This window comes from Arachis duranensis, chromosome 9, assembly GCF_000817695.3.
Source record: "Arachis duranensis cultivar V14167 chromosome 9, aradu.V14167.gnm2.J7QH, whole genome shotgun sequence".
Taxonomy (NCBI): domain Eukaryota; kingdom Viridiplantae; phylum Streptophyta; class Magnoliopsida; order Fabales; family Fabaceae; genus Arachis; species Arachis duranensis.
The window spans coordinates 6,119,541-6,140,518 of NC_029780.3; the positions used below are offsets into that span (position 1 = coordinate 6,119,541).

General features: G+C 37.3%; 1 protein-coding gene across 3 annotated transcripts in view; it reads right to left on the reverse strand.

Annotated features, from left to right (window-relative positions):
- LOC107464407 (disease resistance protein RPV1) overlaps positions 1-12,866 on the reverse strand; it is a 65,803-nt gene extending 52,937 nt beyond the window's left edge. The window contains exons 1-4 of one of the 3 annotated variants that reach the window (XM_052254635.1): positions 12,776-12,866; positions 10,415-11,489; positions 10,007-10,315; positions 8,146-9,899 (exon numbers count right to left, since the gene is read on the reverse strand). In XM_052254635.1, coding sequence (XP_052110595.1) covers positions 8,388-9,899; positions 10,007-10,315; positions 10,415-11,479 — 2,886 coding nt within the window. In that variant the 5' untranslated portion in view covers positions 11,480-11,489; positions 12,776-12,866 and the 3' untranslated portion in view covers positions 8,146-8,387. Of the gene's footprint in view, positions 1-8,145; positions 9,900-10,006; positions 10,316-10,414; positions 11,490-12,352; positions 12,591-12,775 lie in introns of those variants that run through there. The other 2 variants (XM_052254634.1, XM_052254636.1) reach the window with 2 other exon arrangements.
- Positions 12,867-20,978: the final 8,112 nt, after the last annotated feature.

A 20,978-nucleotide genomic window follows, 5' to 3' on the forward strand; every position in this document is an offset into this window, starting at 1 on the left:
ATAACTTGGTCTGTGGTTCTTTTGTCGGGGTGAATCACCACGGTCAGTCAACACTTCTCGGATGCTCTTTGATGAAAAACGAAGAAATTGAATCATTCAAATGGTTATTTCAATGTTGGCTTCGTTGCATGGGAGGAAACGCTCCGAAAGGGTTTATCACCGATCAATGCGCATCAATGAAAGGGCTTTAGAGGCCTGTATGCCAACAACAATTCACCGTTGGTGTATTTGGCACATCATGAAGAAGATTCCAAGCAAATTAAACGGGTACAAGGGACATGCAGATATTGAACAAGAAATGAGCCAAGTTGTTTGGAACTCTCATAGCAAAGACTCATTCGATAAGAATTGGAATGATTTTCTGCTGAATTTTGGTCTTGTGGACAACAAGTGGCTTTCAGGTAATGTTTTTTTAAAATCTGCAGTAGAGGTGTAAATTGCATGTTTTATCGGGTGTATTTATAGTCTGTGTTTGGGTGTATTCTGCAGATCTGTATGAAGACCGTCATATATGGGTTCCTATCTATCTGGATCACCACTTCTGGGCAGGGATGAGAAGCACACAAAGGAGCGAGAGCATGCATTCATTTTTTAACAAGTTTATCACCCGGAACAGCTCGCTTATTCAGTTTGTCAAACAATACGATAATTGCCTCGGAAGCAGGGAGCAAGCAGAGAGAGAATCAGATGCTGCAGATTTTCATACGGTCATACTGTGTGCAACCAAATCCTCCATTGAAGCTCAGTTTCAAGATGTGTACACTCATCAAAAGTTTAGGGAAGTCCAAGCGCAATTCAGAGGAAAGGCGAATTGCATCACCAGATTAACGAATTCTGCTCTAGGCTATTCAGTATACGAAGTAGGAGAACAAGTTTCCAGCTCAATATTCAACAAGTTTGTGGTTACTTACGACTCAGTTGCAGCCGAGGTAAAATGCCAATGCTTATTATTCGAGTCGAGAGGGATACTGTATCGTCACACACTAAGCGTGTTAAGCTTTGAACAAGTAAGCCAAGTGTCACCTAGATATATACTGGAACGATGGAGCAAGAAGGTAAAGAGGCGACACACACACATCAAGAGCAACCACGACGAGCCACTGATGGAGCCAAGAAGCAAGAGGTTTGACCAATTGGTTTTTCGTTCGCAAAATATTTGCGAATTTGCTTCCAAATCGGAGGAGCTGACTGCAATTCTGCACCGTGCCTACGATAACGTCATGGCTGAGATGGAATCATTAAAAGCCAAAAGGAAGGGGACATCTTCTTTATCCCACGAAGACGCCAACTTGGAATCCGTTAACGAGCTTCAAAGCCCGCCAAGGATTCGAACAAGAGGACGTCCAAAAAATAGGCTAGGTTCAAAGTTGAACAAACAGATTGCAAATGCCACAAAGAAGAAGAAAACGAAAGTTTTAAGCGAGGTAAAAGTAATGTTCTTTAAATTTGTGGTGATTGAGTTTATTTTTCTCGTTAATAGTTTAGCTAATATGTGAGTTTGTTATATTCAGATAAACCTGTTTGATGCTGCATCAGTGGTGCATTCAAATTTCAGCCAATATCAAGGACATGTTATGAATTATCAGTTCAGGGTACCAACAGTAGGGGATAACTCTTTAGGTGTATAGTTTTACAGAATATGGGTGTAAAAGCACTGTTCTTTTTGGTGTATTTTTCTGAATTTTATTGTGATTCACATTTTACATATAGATACATATATATAATATTAGGGTTTAGGGTTTTAGGGTTTACAGGTTAGGGGTAAGGGTTTAGGTTTTAAGTGATTAGGGTTTAGGGTTTTAGTCTCAAAGCATCATGGGGGATAGATTTCAGGGTGTATATTCAACTTTATTTGGGTGTAAAAAATCGCAGGTTATGGGTGTATATTTGATTTGATGTTTTTCTTCATATTTTAGTACCTGTAATTCATACATTTTGAATACAGCACAGACAGTTTAACAGCACAGACAGTTTGGGTGTATATTTTAAGCAATCTTGGGTGTATATTAAACTTCCGTTGGGTGTAAAAGTTTATAATTTGTGTTTAGATCTGTCTTGATGTTTTCCTTCATATTTTACCACCTGTAATACAGAGCTTTTGAATACAGCACAGACAGTTTAACAGCACAGACAGTTTAACTATGGAAAAAAATTTCATTGAATAGAAGTTGTTTATAAATGGCAAATTTTTACAACATTTGTTCAATTTACAAACTAGCTAGCAGTTGGATTACTCAGTTTCTATATCAGTAGAATTTATCTGACAAAACGGACTCAATAATATGGAGGATGGCTTCGACAGTTTTATTGCATTACTCGCTCTAATTGCTTGATCTCTCTCTTTATTCATTTCACTGAATAGTATCCGCGAAGCATATTCCACTCTATAGTGGTCCACCTCGTCCTACAATTAAAAAGTATATTCTGTTTAAATAGCAATATTAATTCAGTAAAGTAATACAGAGTTATATAGTTTTAAAGACAGTTACCTGTTTCCAATTATCCCATTCATACTTCCCCCTTTTAATATTTTCCGGCTCAATTAACTCAAGCCACTTTATAACGTAAATAGCGCAGTCATAGCTGAAAATGAAGAAAATAAATTACAAATCTCATTTAGGAAAGTTTAATGTTCAAAGTCACAAATTTATACCTTGATTTTTGGCCTGATATATTAACGTATGATACTTTAATTTCCTTCTCCTTCTCGTCTTTCTTCAGAGGTTCCCCGCCGGCATATGCTCTCATTCTTGAAATTACATATCCCTTAAATACCAAAACAAATCAGTAATACACTCGAATGAAATACACCTAAAGGAGAACATACTTACACCCAAAGCAAAGCATACATACACCTTATATTGAATTGAAATACACCTATCTATTAAAGTAAAGAACACAGAGCCAACTTACAGTAAATTTATTAAGCTGCTTTCTCTCATCGCTTGGAGCTTTCTTGTGTAGTGGGTCAAGTATATAAAATCTCCGCTTTGTTGTATCAATCACCCATAACCACCAATGGTCCGAGTAGCAAACAGGTGCAAAAATCTGAAGGATTGCCACATTTCAACAGTGTGTTATTTTATTTGACATATAAGTAAAGAACGGTACTAACAAATTTTACAAATGAAAACTTACATATGGATGCGAAGTTAATTTTTTTGCATCTATGAAGGGAATAAAACTTGGGTAGTCTTCCACCCTGAATTCTTTATTGGTTTTAGGTGATATGAATTTCCCGTTTGGGTGCTTCGAAATGACCATGTTCTGCAACAATTGTGAAACAACAAATGAAATACTGAAAATACACCCAAGTAAATACTTTAAATAAATCCAAATGACTACACAACTTACACCCAATTGAACGTAAAAAATACACCCAAATGAATACAGAAAATACACCCAAAATTCGTAGAAGTAACACTTACCACAATATCAGGGGGGAGACAATATACTTGTTCTTGAAACCTTTTATCATTTTTCTGGTTGAGGATGAGGCACATGGCAGATACAATCTAGAAATATATGCCAAAATCAATTTACATTAATAAACATTACAGTTAACTTTGGTGTAAAAACATTAATGTTATTCTAATATTACATCAGCTTCTATATAACTTCCCGCCTGGAGTGATGCAAGGTGCATTCTTGTCAAAATGTATTTATCTTGGGCAATCAGAGTGCACACGTTGTCATACTCGTTAGTTTTGCCATCTGCGTATGTCTTCACTCGCGTCCCCTAGATGTAGCACTTCTCTTTCATATCATCCGTATTCAGATTTATTCCCGCAGGAGTTTCAAACTTTCCATAACTTTCTCCGCCAGTCTCCTTTTGAATATGTGGACTTTTACTTTCTTCTTTCGCCGCACTGCTTGCTATTTTTTGTACCAAATCCTCTAATTGTTCTAGCAAATTTGCAGTTTCTGGAGATTTTTCCCTTTCTGCCTCCTGCGTTGACGCTCCCTCCTGCGTTGTTGCATCTTATTGGCTTGAATCAGTGAGGGCAAGGCTGAATGATGACAACGGATCTGTTCTAGGAACATACGATGCTGTCTGTGCCATCATCATCAGCGCAACAGCGTCTTCTAGGGCTGGATAATTGCGTGATCATGTATGACGTATTATAAGAATAAGAATATACGGATGATAAGCAAATATTGATTTTACTCTGATGAACTTACATTTTAGATGAAGCTGGGGGAAGCGTGGGTGTGCTTTCCTCAAGTTGTTGGGGGGTTCAGGAGTGCTGCACGGTTACACAAAATTAATCATGGCGTAAAAAAAAGTATTCAGGAACAATATACACCCAAACTGTTACCAAATATACACCCGAACTGTAACGCAATATACACCCGAACTCTAAACAAATATACACCCAATACTATTTCTTACGTTTTTGTAGTTCCTTCAATTTGTAGCAGAGGGGTTGGTTCAAAATATGTCTCAGGTGTTTCTTCAAATTCCGGCACAGTGGTTGTTTGGGACACTGGCACAAAAACTTGAATCGGAAGTCTAAACAAGAAGAAAAATGAAAGGTTAACAACGCCTTTGAAAATAATAAGGTTATAAGGTTGAAATATTCTTGAAAAACTCACATTGCAAGCCCTTCCAACGGTGTCTCTTCCCTCACAACCATCATATTCGAATCAGCCGGCTCACTGGCTGACCGTTGAACCAGACTCAACCTAAAATACACCCAAAGAAAGTCAAAAAATACACCCAAACAATTCAAAAGAAAGACATGCTTTGTTTTTTGAGAACTTACATACTTACAGTTTTTGCTTTTTTTTTCTACCTTTTTTTTTCTTGAATAAAATAATAAATGGCTTTTTTTCTAAAAAAAATATATACAGAATTAGAAGTAGAAGGTAATAAAAGAACAAAAGTAATGGTTATTTGAAAGAGAAATTACATGCTCTCTGCCGACTTGTTTACACTACTTTGTTCTATGCGTCCTTGAAAGGAAGGATCATCACTTCCCAAGTTCACATCCGGTATTCTAAACAGATTTCATGTTATTCAGACAAAATATGATACAGGTAAATCATGATAACAAGATTTTATTAAATAAAGCTTCTTACGTTTCAGATGAGACATAGCGACCTTCTGTCGATCGCAAAGAAAACCCACTAAAATCTGAAATATACACCCCAACAAGACATAGCCCTCTGCAGCAGATTTTTCATCGTTTTTCCTTAACAATTCATCTAGATCTTCACTTCCTATTTCATATCTCTCACTACATTCATAGAAGAAGATGTTAACAAAAATAATTATGATGATAGACGGTAATATAGCTTACGAGGTACTGTACCCATCATAGTATTGATCTTCTTCAGGAGATGAATGCTCAACAACAACCTTTTTCTTTTTGGATTGTGTTCTGGGTGAAAAAAACAAGTATGAATCAGAAATAAAAAATTAATTTTATCACAGAATATTATCCAAAGAAGTGCTTACTTTTTTGGTGTTCTTTGTGTCTTTTTTTTTTTGCTTCTTCACTGGTGATGATTCTTCGCTTCTATAAGTTAATAAGAGACACTTTAGTTAATACACGAAATCTTGATAATGAAGCCAAAAGAAAGGAGTAATAATTTTAGAACATTATTCATCAGTTGATTCAGATTCTGAATCAGAATCCGAATCCTCTTGACTCTTCTTTCTTTTTTTGGAGTCCATTCTGGAAGGCAAACAATCATTATTTAGAACATACTAAAGATATAAAATACACCCAAATGAATGCACAAGATACAACCAACTGAATGGACAATATACACCCAACACAACAAACGAAATACACCCAACTTAATAAACAACATACACCCAACTTGATAAACAAAATACACCCAAATGGTTCCACAAAATACACCCAACTTGACAAAGAAAATACACCCAAGTATGGTACTTACTTTTTTCCTTTTTTGCTGGGTTGTTTTCTTGGTGAATCCTCTGAGTCTTCTTGAGTCTCAGACTCAGAGGTAAAACTGTCACTATCAGTTGTTTCTGTCTCCAAAGACGATGTTGAACTTGCCTTCCTTTTTTTATTTCTTGTTTTTTTTTCCTCTATTTTTTTCATTTTCTCTCTTGTTTGCACCATCTTTACAATCCCCTGAAACATTAGATATTTTAGTTAGCAGCATCCAAGTAAATAAAATACACCCAACATATTATGTTCACTTACCAAAATTTTCTCTGTTTCTGCACTCATTCTTTCGACCAACTGCTCCTTACTCCAGTTGGCAATCCAGGGTTTTGGCGGTCTTTCAGCCCTATTCTTGCCTTTATTTTTAGAAAGATGAAAGTAAATTATCATCAGGGCAAAGAGGCAGCCATCAATTGCCTTCTTCTTTTTCTCCTTGTAGTCGGTTATGCCATTGACAATAAAGCTTAAAACATGCCCTCCCCAGTTTCGCTCCGTTATGCTGTCCATCTCAAAAATTGGGGCCAGGTGCACAGGCGAGATTTTGTTTATTGTCGTTGGTAAAAGGAACGCCATCTGTATATAGAGGATGAAAATCCTCTTGAACATTAGGCGTTCCTCTTCGTTACTAACGCCAATATCCATCATCTCATCTGTAAGACTTTTGAGGGTCTTACCCTGGAATCTTCTAAAATTTTCTTTGTCATCCTCAGAAAGTTTCTTATAATCGACTTTCTGAGGAAATAGATCTCCTACAAAAAGGAAAACAACAAAGTATCAAAATCGGTTCAAATACACCCAAGCATCAACTTAAATACACCCAAGCATCAGTTAATATACACCTATAATTTTTAGCGAGTTACCTGTTGCATTGATGCCAAGCACATGACCTATTTTTCTTGGTATTATTTTAAAAGAACCGTATCCGGTTTTCAGTCTGTTCTCCCCTAGTTTGAAGTTGTTAGCCAGCTCCCTTAACACATGGTGATGCACCCTTAGTGGTGGGATGTACATCAAGCCACCGAATCCTAAATCCCTCATAATCGTTTTCTTCTCCTTACTCATGTTTCTGAATTTATCACTTAAGAGATGTGTTGCACACTAAAGGTCTTTGGTTTCTGTAAACAAAAATAAAATTATAATCAGATATATTTTAATTATATAAAACTGATTTCATGTAAGACATATATTTGTTCTTACATTTCTTTCAGGTTGGTTTCTCGCTGCCATTTTCTCTGAAATGAAAAATACACCCAAAGATATCAGTAAGATACACCCATATATATGAGTGTGACTCATAGATAACAGTAAGATACACCCATAGATATGATTCAGATACACCCATATATATCAGTCAGATACACCCATAGATATGATTTAGATACACCCATATATATCAGTCAGGTATCACTCAAACATGCATCAATATACAAGGTCAAGCAACATTACAAGGTCAAGCAATATACACCCATGGACAAGCAAATATAAGCAACTGTTGACTATTACAGTATATCAGTTCAGAAATATACACCCAACATTTTATGCCATATACACCCAACAAATTACTCCATATACACCCACCAAACTACGGAATATACCCCCAAAAATCAATTACCAGAAGAACTAGAACAACAAGAACAGTAACACCTAGAAGAACGAAGAAGAACATTGTAACATAGAACCAAGAATAACAGTAAAACCTAGAACATTATAAACTGTAAAATGAGACGTAGAGCAAGAAGAACAGTAAAACGTATAACAGCGTAGAAGAACAGTAAAACCTAGTTCGAAATCTGGAAAATATACAGGAATGGTAATGTAACGTACCTTGAGTATTATAGTTTTGTTTTCTCTGGAGATTCTTGATCGAGAGTTTTATGGTGTGTTGATGGAGTTTTCGAATGTTAGCGACGAGTTGTATATCTTGAGTTTCGAATGTTACTCGAAAATGGAAGGGTTGCGTTTTCTCTGAATGGCTTTGAGAAGTGGAAGAAGTGGAAGAGTCTGCCATTAAGGGGCGGTTTACGTGAAACGTAACCGTTTGAGTGGAGCGCGTATAAATGACGCTCCATTCAATGCTCTTCACTACGCGTGTAAAAGGATTCTGGACTGGTAGCTTGAATAACTTGTAAGGCCTTTCTGCTTGTATGTGTAGCAGGCCTGTTTAAATTAATACTTGTTTGTGAGATAATATTTCATTTCTGAAAAGAAATTACAGCCGATCAAATTAAACAAGCAAACAGAAAGGTGAGAATACAATCAAATTTCTTACCAAAAAATTTAGGTACACAACCTTAGAACAAGTCTTTTCCAGCAGCAACAATTGCAATTTATTGATATTATTCCAAATACTTGATTGAAATATACATCAATTAGCACCTATAACAGCAAGCACAGCATACAAATACAATGAAAAATCACAATCAACTATTTGAGCTTTGGATGATTACCTTGTGCTTTTCACTTCTAGTCTTCATCTTCCATGATTCTCTTGGATCTCTGCTCTCTTGATGATCCTGCCTCCACATTTGAATATATCCATCGGATGCCACACTCTTTTATCATTGCTTCCTCTTTGTTTGGTAGCCTAGCAACCAACTTAACTGTCATCTTTGCATTAAAATGGGACTTCTTTTCAGTATTAGCTTCTCTTCCTTTAACTGTTTCCATTATCTGCTTTGAACATTCTTCATCATACCATAACAACACATGATCCTGCATAACATTCAGCTGGTATCCAAAGGTCATATCGCAGTCCCATTCGACAATGGCGGAACTTGCTACATGGATACTTTCTCCCCAGCTTGTTTCCAAGTAACATTCGCACTCAAAGTTAATAACAAGTTCATCAGTGCTGCATGATTGTGCTCCAGAAAGAACCAAGAAGAAAATGAACCCACACAAATTGGAGCTTGGAGGCACTTCAGTACTAATTGAAGATTGAGCAGAGTAGTCATGGAAAAACTCTTGAAGCATGCTACCTCTTGTAGGAAAGAAATAACAGATCTTCCCAAAATTAATCACATTATGATCTTCATTCTCTCGTTGTTCTTCCGAGACTTCTGATTCGCTTGTTAGTATTGTTTCCATCCAACATTTTGTCCTAGCAATAGCATCTTTCAGAATGGCATTGCATGAATTTTCATCCAAATTCATGCAGTCCAGGAATATGAAAGTACCTGCATGTTGTTTGGGTGTTTCACTTTCCAAACTCAATATTGTCTTCAAAGATTTACAATCCCATACCTTAAGACATTCAACAGAAGGTGGAAACACTGGTATAAATTGCAGCATTTCACAGTGACAAACTTTAAGAACTTTGAGTTGTGGAAGAAACTTAATGCTTTCAGGTAAGCCTATGACATTGGTTTTATGAAAGCTTAGTTTCACTAATGATGATAACAAAGAGATGTTGTCAGGGAGTTCGGTTAAGCTATGGCAATTATCAAATTTGAGAAGCTTTACATGTTTGAATACAGGGCTGCGTAGTACTGAATGCAGAGTGGCGACCGCGTCTTGCTCGTGTTCACTGATGTCAGAAAGCATGATTTGATTAGCAAAATTTGCAGGAAGTTTTGCAAGATTTTTGCTAATTGGAAAAGAGAAGTTTACAAGGTGTTTAAGATGCAGAATTGATGGTGGAAGTTCTTTCAAAGGAGTTGATCTCAAATGCAAATGAATTTTGGAATCTTGATGCAGAATTGGGACTGAGAACTCTTGGAGATTAGGGCAGTTATAGGCAACCACTGTATGAAGAGAAGGTGAACAATTGCTACTGCATAGGCTCTTGAGTTCTTTGCATCCATACACAGCTAAAAATTCAAGCTTCTCAAGAGAGAAAATAGAAGGGTGAACATGAGTCAAGCTTTCACAGAAATTGAACCATACTTCTTTTAAATTTGGGGTGGCTGAGAAATTTGGACACTCTATCAAGCGCTTGGAGCCTCGAAGGTCGATTATCTCTAAACTTGGTAAATTCTGTAACAATATATATACATACATACATTTAAGGTTTAGGATTTAACACTTAAAATTCTATCAAAGACAAACAAATATATACATACATGGTGTTATATCATGCATACCTGTACTCCATCCCAAAGTTTTTCGACATTGCTGTATGGCATGGAAATCTCAACCAAGTTTTTAGGCCAACCAATGGATGGTAAAGATTTCAATGGATATCCATCCCACTGAATATATCTCAAGCTATTAGGTAATTCAAGATTTGTTGGAAGATACAAATTATTGTTAGTTCTCCTTCCCCCATGACCAATGCTATCAGCAAAGGCAAGTAACCTTAGATTTGGCATCTTTCTGAATGCATTGGAGCTTATATGTAGATCTGTGGTTTGAGTCATGTCCAAGAATATGCTTTCAATTGCATCAGTCCCCTGGACAAATAAATACATCAATCAATGTTAGTGTAATATTCAATAAGCTATATTTCATATATGTTTTTGTAAACAATACAAAGAATCATTTTCTCTTACTTTATCATTCTTCAGTATGTCACAAACTTCATCAGGGTTCCACAATCTACTTTCTCCCCCAGGAATTTTAGCAGACTCTTCACAGACAATTTCTTGACCCATCTCTTGTATCAAGTCATGCATTTGTATTCTCTTCATTTTGGTTATTGTTATCAGAGTCTTGTCTAAAAGGTTTCTTATCCCTATATTTGCATGGAAACCACAGGCATTCAATATCATTATTACTTTGTCTCTTTCTTCCCCTTTGAAGAAACATGCAATGTCAAGAAATATATTCTTTTCTGCATCATCCAATTCATCAAAGCTCAATCTCAACACCTTATGAACATTTGCATCAGGAGTTCCTTTCAATTTTGCTAGTGCACTGTCCCACTCATTTTCACTTTTGGAACGAAGAAACGATCCCAAAACCTTTAGAGCTAAAGGGTTGCCTTTGGCATAAGCAACTGCTCTCTTCGATCGCTCCCGGAATCCATTCTCAGGTGGATGGATCTGGTTAAAGGCATTCAAGCTAAAGAGTTTAAGGGAGTTATGATAGTTCATTTCCTTGACTTCAAGAATATGGTCAACGGCTCTACATGTAAGGACATGCCTATCTCGAGTTGTCACAATGACTCTGCTACCAACTCCTAGATAATCGTGTCCTACTCCGAGCAAATTATCAAGAAGATCAGAACTATTCACATCATCTAGAACAATAAGAGCTTTCTTGTGCCTCAATCTACTCATAATAGTAGAGGATATGATTGTGGGAGTATCAATATGAATATCTTCTTGTAGTAACTCAGAAAGAAGCTTATTGAATATGTATTTGAATCCATGCTTTGAAGATTCTTCTCTTACATTTGCCAAGAAACAATTGACTTCATATTTGGGAGAGAACTCTTCAAATATAGCAGCAGCAATGGTTGTCTTACCTATACCGCCCATGCCCCATACTCCAATTACTAGAACTTCTCTTGGTTGGGTTCTCAATAAAGATTCAATATGTGCATAGTTTTGGTCCTTCACAAAAGAGTTTTCGGTTTCATTTGTATTATCGAGATTCAATTTCTGCAGATCCATTTGGATTGTGCTTTCATATTTTCAAGTAAACAAGGAAGTCAAATGAGGTTTGAGTCAGTCCTTCCGTGTGTAACAATGTAAGTAAACAGAAAATATGATTACTCACAAAATATAAAACATAAATAGGAAAATCAGATGGAAATAAAATCAAATAAAAGAAAAAGACGTAAATCTAGATCGTATAATTTTACAATGTGTACAATGGGCTATTGAGTTACAAAATGAACATCTCCATACTATCTAGAAATAATAAACATCTTCCCAAAAGTTTAAACTGATTTTGGGGTTCGCCAAGAATCAAACTCTTGATCTTTGGAATCTAGCGCTCTAATACCATGTCATGATACCACTCATCCCAAAAGTTTCAGTTGATGGAAAAAGATAACACTAATGTTTATATCTCTAATACTCCATAAACCTCCATTATACACATTATACAAATATTCCATTAGTTCCTCATACTTTCCCTTAAAGTTATTAAGAAGTCACATGATCACTCAAAAAAAAAATGTGGCTTTATATTATAATCTTAACTATTAACGAAAGATCTAACTAATCAAATTCAGTCTTCACATTCATACATACAGAATCAGTGCCCTCAATTAACATATACTTTCCATATATAAAAGGATGTATCTAGTCAGAAGAGTAGTTTTACTTTTATGCAAGAGCAAGAGCAAATGGTGGTTGTGTAACAATATACGGTTGTTAAAAAGGTTACATAATCAATTAAGAAAAAGTCACATGACCTTTTTATTTTTATTTTTTTTTGGTCATTCATGTAAAATGTTAAAATAGCATGAGTTTACTTCTCCCTTTCTTTTATAAGATTGATGACTTGTCTCAAATAAAAAGAAAAATCAATATGCATACCTGAGAGATTAACTTGTCCAAATTAAAAGGCACACTAGTGTTCTGACATCATGATCAATTCAAGTACCTCATGGAACCCAGAATACCTCATTTTGATTAAGATTCTGACTTCATTACATATCATCTCAATAATAACCACCTTAAATTGAAAAATAACAGATTCTGTTTTCTACATAGATCGAACTAGTCAATTATAACAGAATAAGAATGATATCTAAACTCATTCAACTTTATCAAATTAATAATCACTCTTGCATTAAATAAGTAATTTTAGGTAATTTACTAATTTCAATCTCTAATACCACACAGTTTCAGGGAAAACTTCAGCAATTCAGATATATGTCCATAAACAAACTTCATAGAAGCAGGAAGAAGGAACAAACAATAAAATAGTGAAGTAGATGTAAGAGTTGAACAACCTACCTTGGATTTTGCTTCACACTGTTGTCACTTTTTATGCGGTTCTTAGTGTCTCTGAATGGAAGAAGGCTAAGTAAGCTTTATATAATCTCTTTTTGGCTAATATTTTATTCACATGATACATCAAGCAAGCGTCTTAGTTCTCAACTTCTCATATGTTTCTATGCTTTGGGCCAAGAATTTAACAAAAGAAAAAAAAGAGCCGAATGACACTAGCAATGCTACGCAACCATAATGATGTAATGACGTTAGACATGATTTTTCTTTTTTGACAAAAATATACATATTAAAAAATTATTAACTTTAGAAGTATTACGTTAATATTACAAGTGTGAGGTGTATGAAATTAGTCTCACATTGAACAAAGTAAAGAAGAGTAAAATCCATCAACTTATTACCCATCATCTTATATTTTGTTAACTATCTGTGCCTGATTGAGGTGTCTTCTTTTATTTTGTTACTTTATAAATTTTTCTTATTTTAGAATTTTTTTTCGTATTATTTATATTTTAAGCAACTATTTTTTTATTTTTTTCACTATTTATACATATACAAATTTCATGTGTAATAGAAAATTATTAAATAAAAAATGTTTGATAAAAAGAATTGAAAGCTATTTTGAGATTTACACTAAAAGATGTTCCGCTCACAATTCTACTTAATTGGAATGCAAAATTAAACTAAAAAAAAAACCGAAAAAGAAAAAGCGCAACAGATTAATTAGGTACGCTTAATTGGATTAAGAGTTAAGACAGTAAGAAAGCACCAAATTAGCTGCGCTGGAGTGAATTAAAAAATGAGCCAGCAGCCAAACTCTGGAATAATTGGATCAATAATGTATCAACAGTACAAAGGATTCCCAAAACCATTACCATATAAAAAGGCCGAAAAACAGTAAAAATCTTCAGAATGGGTACTTTCGGCTTAATTTGAAAGGGAGACTAAAACTGGAATATAGAAATTGAAAAAATTAAATTTTTTTTTTTGAACAAGAGAACTCAACACAATATAGTGGAGCAGCATATAATCAAACTGAGGACATGAAAATAAAGGAAATAAAGCAAAGTAAATCAACTACCCCTGTTGTCATCTCCGGCATTGCCATCAACAACAACAAGGTTCCTGCTACTCCACTCTCTGTAACTGGTCAAGGACCATTGATACACCTCTTCTGAATCTCCTTCTTTGGAATTAAAAATACGTCTGTTCCTCTCAAGCCATATATTCCAAATGACCGCAAAGAAGCACCTTAACCACCAATTCCGCTCCTCATTACTGTTCACGCCACCTGTCCAACTCTCAAAATGTTCCTTGAGTGAGCCCGGAATAGACCACGCTCTCCCGAGATCAGAAAGCCATCGACACCATACCTGCCAAGTAAACTCACACCCCAGGAACAGATGGTAAATATGTTCAACATCTCTTTTACAAAACACACATATATTGTCCCCATGCCTAAGTATTCCCAATCTATGTAGTCTTTCTTTAGTGTTTACTCTTCCTATCAGCACAAACCAAATAAATAACTCTACTCGTGGTGGCGCCAAACCTTTCCAAATGGTTCTGGTGAAGCTGAAACTTGTGATATCCTCTGGTAGAGTCTCTGATTGCACCACCTGCACAAAAGAGTTAGTTGAAAAAATTCCTTCCTTGCCATACTTCCACACAAGTCTGTCTTGCTTATCACTTGCTAGTTTTATAGGCCTTAAAACCTCGTGTAACCTGTTCAATAATTCCAACTCCCATTGATATAGGCCTCGCCTCCACTGGAAATTCCATACCCACTCTAACCCATCCCAAAACCCGCAATCCCCTATGACAGATCCTTGCTGGTTTGAAATAGAGAAAAGTCTCGGAAACCTCAACCTGAGGGAACCGCCTTGTAGCCAGACATCTTCCCAGAAAAGAGTCCTCCTACCATCACCCACCTCCATAGACAACCCAGTAATCATCTTGTCCCTTACATTACTATCCTTGAGCTGCAACTGGCATATGTCCTTCCACGGACCCCCTTTAGTAGGCATTGGCTGAGTTGATAACATCATATTGGGCTTCAGGTCGTAACAGGAGCAAACAACCTTCTTCCATAAAGGGCACTCCTCCTTTGAAAATCGCCACCACCACTTAAATAGTAGAGCGGAGTTCCTAATCACTGCATCTCCTACCCCCAAGCCTCCCTCCTTTTTAGGGGCCTGAACCACTTCCCACTTGACTAGTGCTATCCCATTCATACCTTCCTCCTTACTCCATAAGAATCTTCTCTGTAATGATATCAACTTTTCTGCCACGGCTTTCGGCATCTTGTACAGGCTCAGATAGTACACTGGCAAGCTATTCAACACAGACTTAATAAGGACTAGCTTACCCACTTTATTTAGCACCTTAGCCTTCCACATACTGAGCTTTTCCTCAACCTTATCAATTATCGGCTTCCATGTCTTTACCAGCCTCAGGTTTGCTCCTAAAGGAATGCCAAGATAACGGACTGGGAGGTTCGCTTTTTTACATCCCAATAAGCTACACATGTTGCCAGTCCATTGCTGTTCACAATTGATTGGGATTAAGCTGGATTTATCAAAGTTAATCGATAACCCCGACATAATCTCAAAGCACCTTAAGAGTCTGGCATAGTTTCTAATGGTCTCCTCCTCTGGTGGGCAAAATAAAATAGTGTCGTCTGCGAACTGGAGATGTGATAACTCTATCTTTTCCTTCCCCACCAGCAGCGGCGAGATTCGTCTGTTTCTCACTGCCTCCCCTATCATCCTGTGTAGGACCTCAACTACCAAAACAAACAAGAACGGGGACAAAGGGTCACCTTGTCTCAAGCCTCTCTCCATCTTGAATGGTTTGGAAGGGGAGCCATTTATCAGAATTGCCATGGACGCTGAACCGATAAACTCCCTAACCCACTTTCTCCATCTCCGCCCAAATCCCATCTTCTGCAGCACAATATCCACAAAGTTCCACTTCACTCTATCATAAGCCTTCTGGAAGTCTAATTTAATAATTGCCGCCTTCTTCTTCCTCACCTTCAGCCATTGCACTGTTTCGCACGCAATCAGAGCCCCATCATGAATTTTCCGACCTTTCACAAATGCACTTTGAGTCTCCCCCACTAAGCCTGACATCACTGATCTCATCCTTCTGACCATCACCTTTGAAATGACTTTGTAGACGCATCCAACCATGCTGATCGGCCTGAGGTCTTTGATCTCTTTGGCTCCAGTGAACTTCGGAGCCAGAGCCACCCAAGTAACATTGGAATCAGGCGGCAATCTTGATGATCGAAAGAAATCCAGAACAGCTGTCGAGAACTCCGTGCCGATCTCATCCCAGCACTTTTTGATGAAGTTCATATTATACCCATCACTACCTGGAGCCTTAGAGGATTCGCAGTCCCAAACAGCCTCCCTAATCTCCACCAATGATGGTATGCACTCCAATGCACTGGATTCTTCTTCGTTAATCCGATTAACCAGACCGTCTCTAAACCCTAGTACCGGGGATCTCTCCTGGTGATACAACTCTCTGTAGAAGTCTCTGATGGCAATCTTGATCCTACCTTGATTTCTTACCAACCTTCCATTAATCACCAAAGCATCGATCCTATTGTTCCTTCTTCTTGCCGAGGCCAAGGTATGAAAGTACCGAGTGTTTTTATCCATGTCCTTCACATGCCTAGAACGCGACATCTGTTTCCAGTGTATCTCTTTCCTCACATACCACTGCTTGCAACAACTAACTAGAGCCTTCCTTCTAGCCTCCATAGTACCATCATAGACACCATTTCCAACCATATCATCCACCTTCTTGATCTCCTCCTCAAAACGCTGAATTTTCTTTTCCAAGTCACCAAATTTCTCTTTATGCCATTTTCCCAAAGGTACCGTAAGAGCCTTCAATTTATCTGTGAACTGTCCCTCTCCAATATTCTGCCATTCCTCCCTGACCATTCTTAGGAATCCTTCATGTGTAAACCATGAGTTTAAAGTCCGGAACGGACGTGGGCCTCCTCTAAACTTAGTAACTTCGACTATTATTGGGCAATGATCTGACAAGCCTCTCGGACCACCTTTCAACCGAATCTCTGGGAACTCCTCAGTCCATTCCACATTCAGTAGGACTCTGTCAATACGACTACAGGATCCACCTCTATACCATGTAAACTTACGATCATTCAGCGGTAAGTCCACTAACTGCATGTCTTGGATCCAACCCTTGAAATCTTCTGCAGACGCTGTTAATCTGTCCTGGTTTTTCCTTTCCTCAACCTGTATCACCTCATTGAAGTCACCCAAGTAGCATATCGGGACTTGACATAACCCTGCTATGTAGCTCAGTTCCTCCCAAACAACAAGTTTTTCAACTCTCATATGCGGACCATAAACCAAACAGAAAGCACAATGGAACTCATTTTTCAATAAAACTCCCTCAACACATAGCCACCTATCCCCTTTGTAACATTTATTCATTCTAAAAAGCAACTCATCCCACATTAATAACAGACCCCCAGACATGCCTACCGATTCTACAAACTCCCAGCCCACCGCATCACTTCCCCAAATACGTACGACATCGAATTTATTCACAACTTGCAATTTTGTTTCAACCAAGCCTAACATATTTAATTTTTGCTTTTTTTTTAGCTCTTTTATCATACTCAATTTTCCAACCCCCCTCAACCCCCTAACATTCCAAGAGCTAAAAATCATTTTAAAACATTTTTACACACCTGTTTAAACTTTTTCGGTCTGCTTCTTCGCACCTTCTCTTTCAGTTTTGCTTTCCTCCTCTTCTCAGCTATCGCTTCATTCTGCTCTTGTAATATCCTCATTAAGTCGTCTTCTTCATCGTACTGCACTGCTCCAGATTCAACAGCTAAATCCCACGCCTTTCTATTCTCTGCCAAATGTTCTTCAATCTTAGATATTTGTTGCCCTTCATTTGTTTCCACGATTCCAGTTGCACTACTGCCCTCATCCGCTATTGCAGGATTCAGGCTTCTCTCTTCATCCACTGCATCAGCCCCCTCGGACATCACTCTGGCCTCCTCGGCGTTTCTGTCAGTCCCACCTGCGCTGGAAAGATCAACTCCCTTCATGTCCTGCCATGTAGCCACAGGACGTCTTGACATGTTTCTATGTGGACCATGGAAGCCCTCATCACCATCTGTCCTCAGCCCGGCATCCCCCTCAATTATCCTGATGGAGCCGTGGTCAGCGTCCAAGTGATCTCTGCCTCGTCGTGGTACTACCACCCCGGACTGGCCATTGTTCGGCGTCTCCATAGCCGTCAGGTCATTAGCCACAACGCTATCCTTCACTGCTATACACCACGGACCCAGATGGAGCACTACCCGGCCCGCTTCCGAAGACGCACGCTCCCCATCAGTCCGAGTTTGATCCTTAGCTGGGCTGCATGTGCCAAAGTCAGCTTGGTTTGGGCCTGCGGTGATGTAGCCCACGGTTAAATCCTCCAACCTGCTGTACATCTTCTTATTTTTGGCCCAAACCTCATCCCATGCTTGGGCTCCCTTTTTTGTACAATAACAGTCTTCCTTCAGCCCATTATCATACCTCCAACTAACCATTTGTTCTGAATCCGAATTATTTACCAAATCAGTAAATTCCTTTAACTTAGCGATTCTAGCTGAACCAAAGGCTTCCGTAACTCTTGGAATTTGAAAATGAATTGAATTGTCATTATTCCATTCATTAAATATGTCTTCTTGAATTACCAAATTGTCCTTTCTATAATCTTCCTCCCTTGGAGTCGCCATCACCAAGTCAGCCGCCGGATCACCAATTACCACACCACCTCGCGCACCAGAGCACTCGCATATCTCTGGAAGATAAGTTTTATCTGTTTCCGCAATCTTCAGCTCCCTTCCAAGGCTTTCATGATTAACCTCTTTAACTAGAACGTCGAACCCACTAGTCCCAATTGTGATGTGGATCCACTCGTTGATTCTGTCCATACAACAAGTGTCAATTTGTATCCGCGCCACATTGAAGGAGAGGCAAGATTCCGTGGCTTGATCGCACCCAACAACTTATCCCCATTGGCTTCCTATCAACTTGAATGTATCTGGTGACCATGTATGCAAGGGAATACCGAAACACTCTAGCCAAACCCTTCGAGTATCGCTCCGCTCCTCCTCATCCCATCTCCATACCCTATGAAAAAACTTGAGAAGGTTGTTCAATTCGAACGTGTATGCCTCTTCAGCACTAAGAATACTGTCAAACATCAGGAGTGCTTTGTGTGCTCCTAATTCTCTGATTTCCACCACTTGGGGTACATTCTTCCTGATCATAGCCTTCAAAGAGTTATAGTCGATTGTCTTTGTCGTTCCTCCTACTAGACTCCTCTGCAGCCAGACCAGGTTTTCTTTTGCCAGTGGCACTTCCAACTTCTTCATCCACCTATTGCCGAGCGGTTCCCCTAGTGCTTCCTTCTTCTTAATCTCTTTCACATAGCCGATCTCCTCCTTTTGTCGCACTTCATATAAGGGTTGAGCCTTGATAGAATTCCGGGCGTGGTTTTCCTCTTGATGTCTCATCGTCGGTTTCAATTCCTTAGTGCGTCGATATCTAACTTCTCCTACTGTGATAAACTTCCCTCGTAACCTCATCCCATTCATTTCCGCGATAGCCTTCGTAGCTCCTCCTTTGGTTGTATATCGGATGAACGCGAAAATGTATAGGGTTCCATGTTTTTGTTTTCGTGACAGGTAGATATCATTAATCCGCCCAGTCCAATTGAACAGATGATGCAACTCCTTCTTAGAAATATCTTCTGGAAGATGCTCAACGAATATAGTGAACGATTCATTTTCCAATCGATAGTACTCTTCTCTATTCCAAACCCTAGGATCCCTACGAAAAAATCTACTTCTACCCCTCTCAGTGTTTCCCACCCCTCTCACTCTCTCTCTCTCATAACCATTCAATTTTTTTATACAAAAATTAAATTAAACTTTTGTATTATATTTGATATAAAATATATGTTTTAATATTATATTTAATTTAAAATAAATATAAAATTTGAAAAATAAATTTAAAATTTTAAAAATTAGATGAAGATATTTTTTATACAAAATATTATTAAAGTTTTAACATTCGTTCTCAAAATTTTAGTCTCTTATATCTTCTTCTTTCTTAAAGTACTAAATAATACATTAAAATTTTAGAGACGAAAACTGAAATTTTAGTTCTAACTCTAACTATTATAATACAATGCTGAATCTTAATCTCTTAATCTCAATTTCAGCTTTTCTAACAAAGTTATTTTCAAGTCTTTTTTCTTTCAATTTATTTTATTAAGTGTGATTTTAAGCAGGATTAATAGAAAATATGTAAAAAAAAAATTCTTAAATAAGAAAAAAACTATATTTGATAAAATAATTAAAATAAAATAAATAAATTAATCTCCACATACAAGTCTTTTCGTTATACAAGTCTTGAAATTCATTTACTCCTAAAACGTACCTTTTATGGCACGTATGTTTCACGCTCCTCCTTAACAGGCTTTTCAATTAACGCGTGCACGTTCTTCGTTATTTTTCTTCTTCGTTATCGTCGTCATCAACACCACCTATTCCTCCTCCTCCTCTTCCTCTTTTTTTCATTGGATTTTTTTTTCTTCTTTTATTTTTATCTTTCTCATCCATCATCAGTTATCTCATTGTTAAATATAATGAATAATTCAAGTTCAGATTGTTAATTGAACCAGAACAAAATTGATTATTGTTTTTGAATCCAATCAAGTGGATAAGGTGTGGTTCAATTCAGAAGAAAAAAAATACAGCATTAGAAGAAATATTTTTTGTATTTGCAGCAAATTTGGGTGTAACACGAAGATAGTTGAGTGTAAAATGAAGATCTTTGGTGTATTTTTATTCTGATAAGTTCCGCATAATTCAAAACTCTTTCTCTTCCTCCTCCTCATCTTTTACTGTTGCTTTTTTTTTCATCATCATCACCATCTTCTTTTTCTTTTTTTTCTTATTCATCTTTTTCTTTTTATTTTATCTTTTCAAGTTTCTTCTTGTTTTACTCTCTTAACAAGAATAAAAACAAAAAAATCAAACAAAGAAGAGGAAGAAATACATAATGTTGCAAAATTACTTGAAAAAGAATGAACTTACATTCATTTAACTAAAAGAAAGAAAGAAATAAGGAAAAGAAGAAAAAAAAATGTA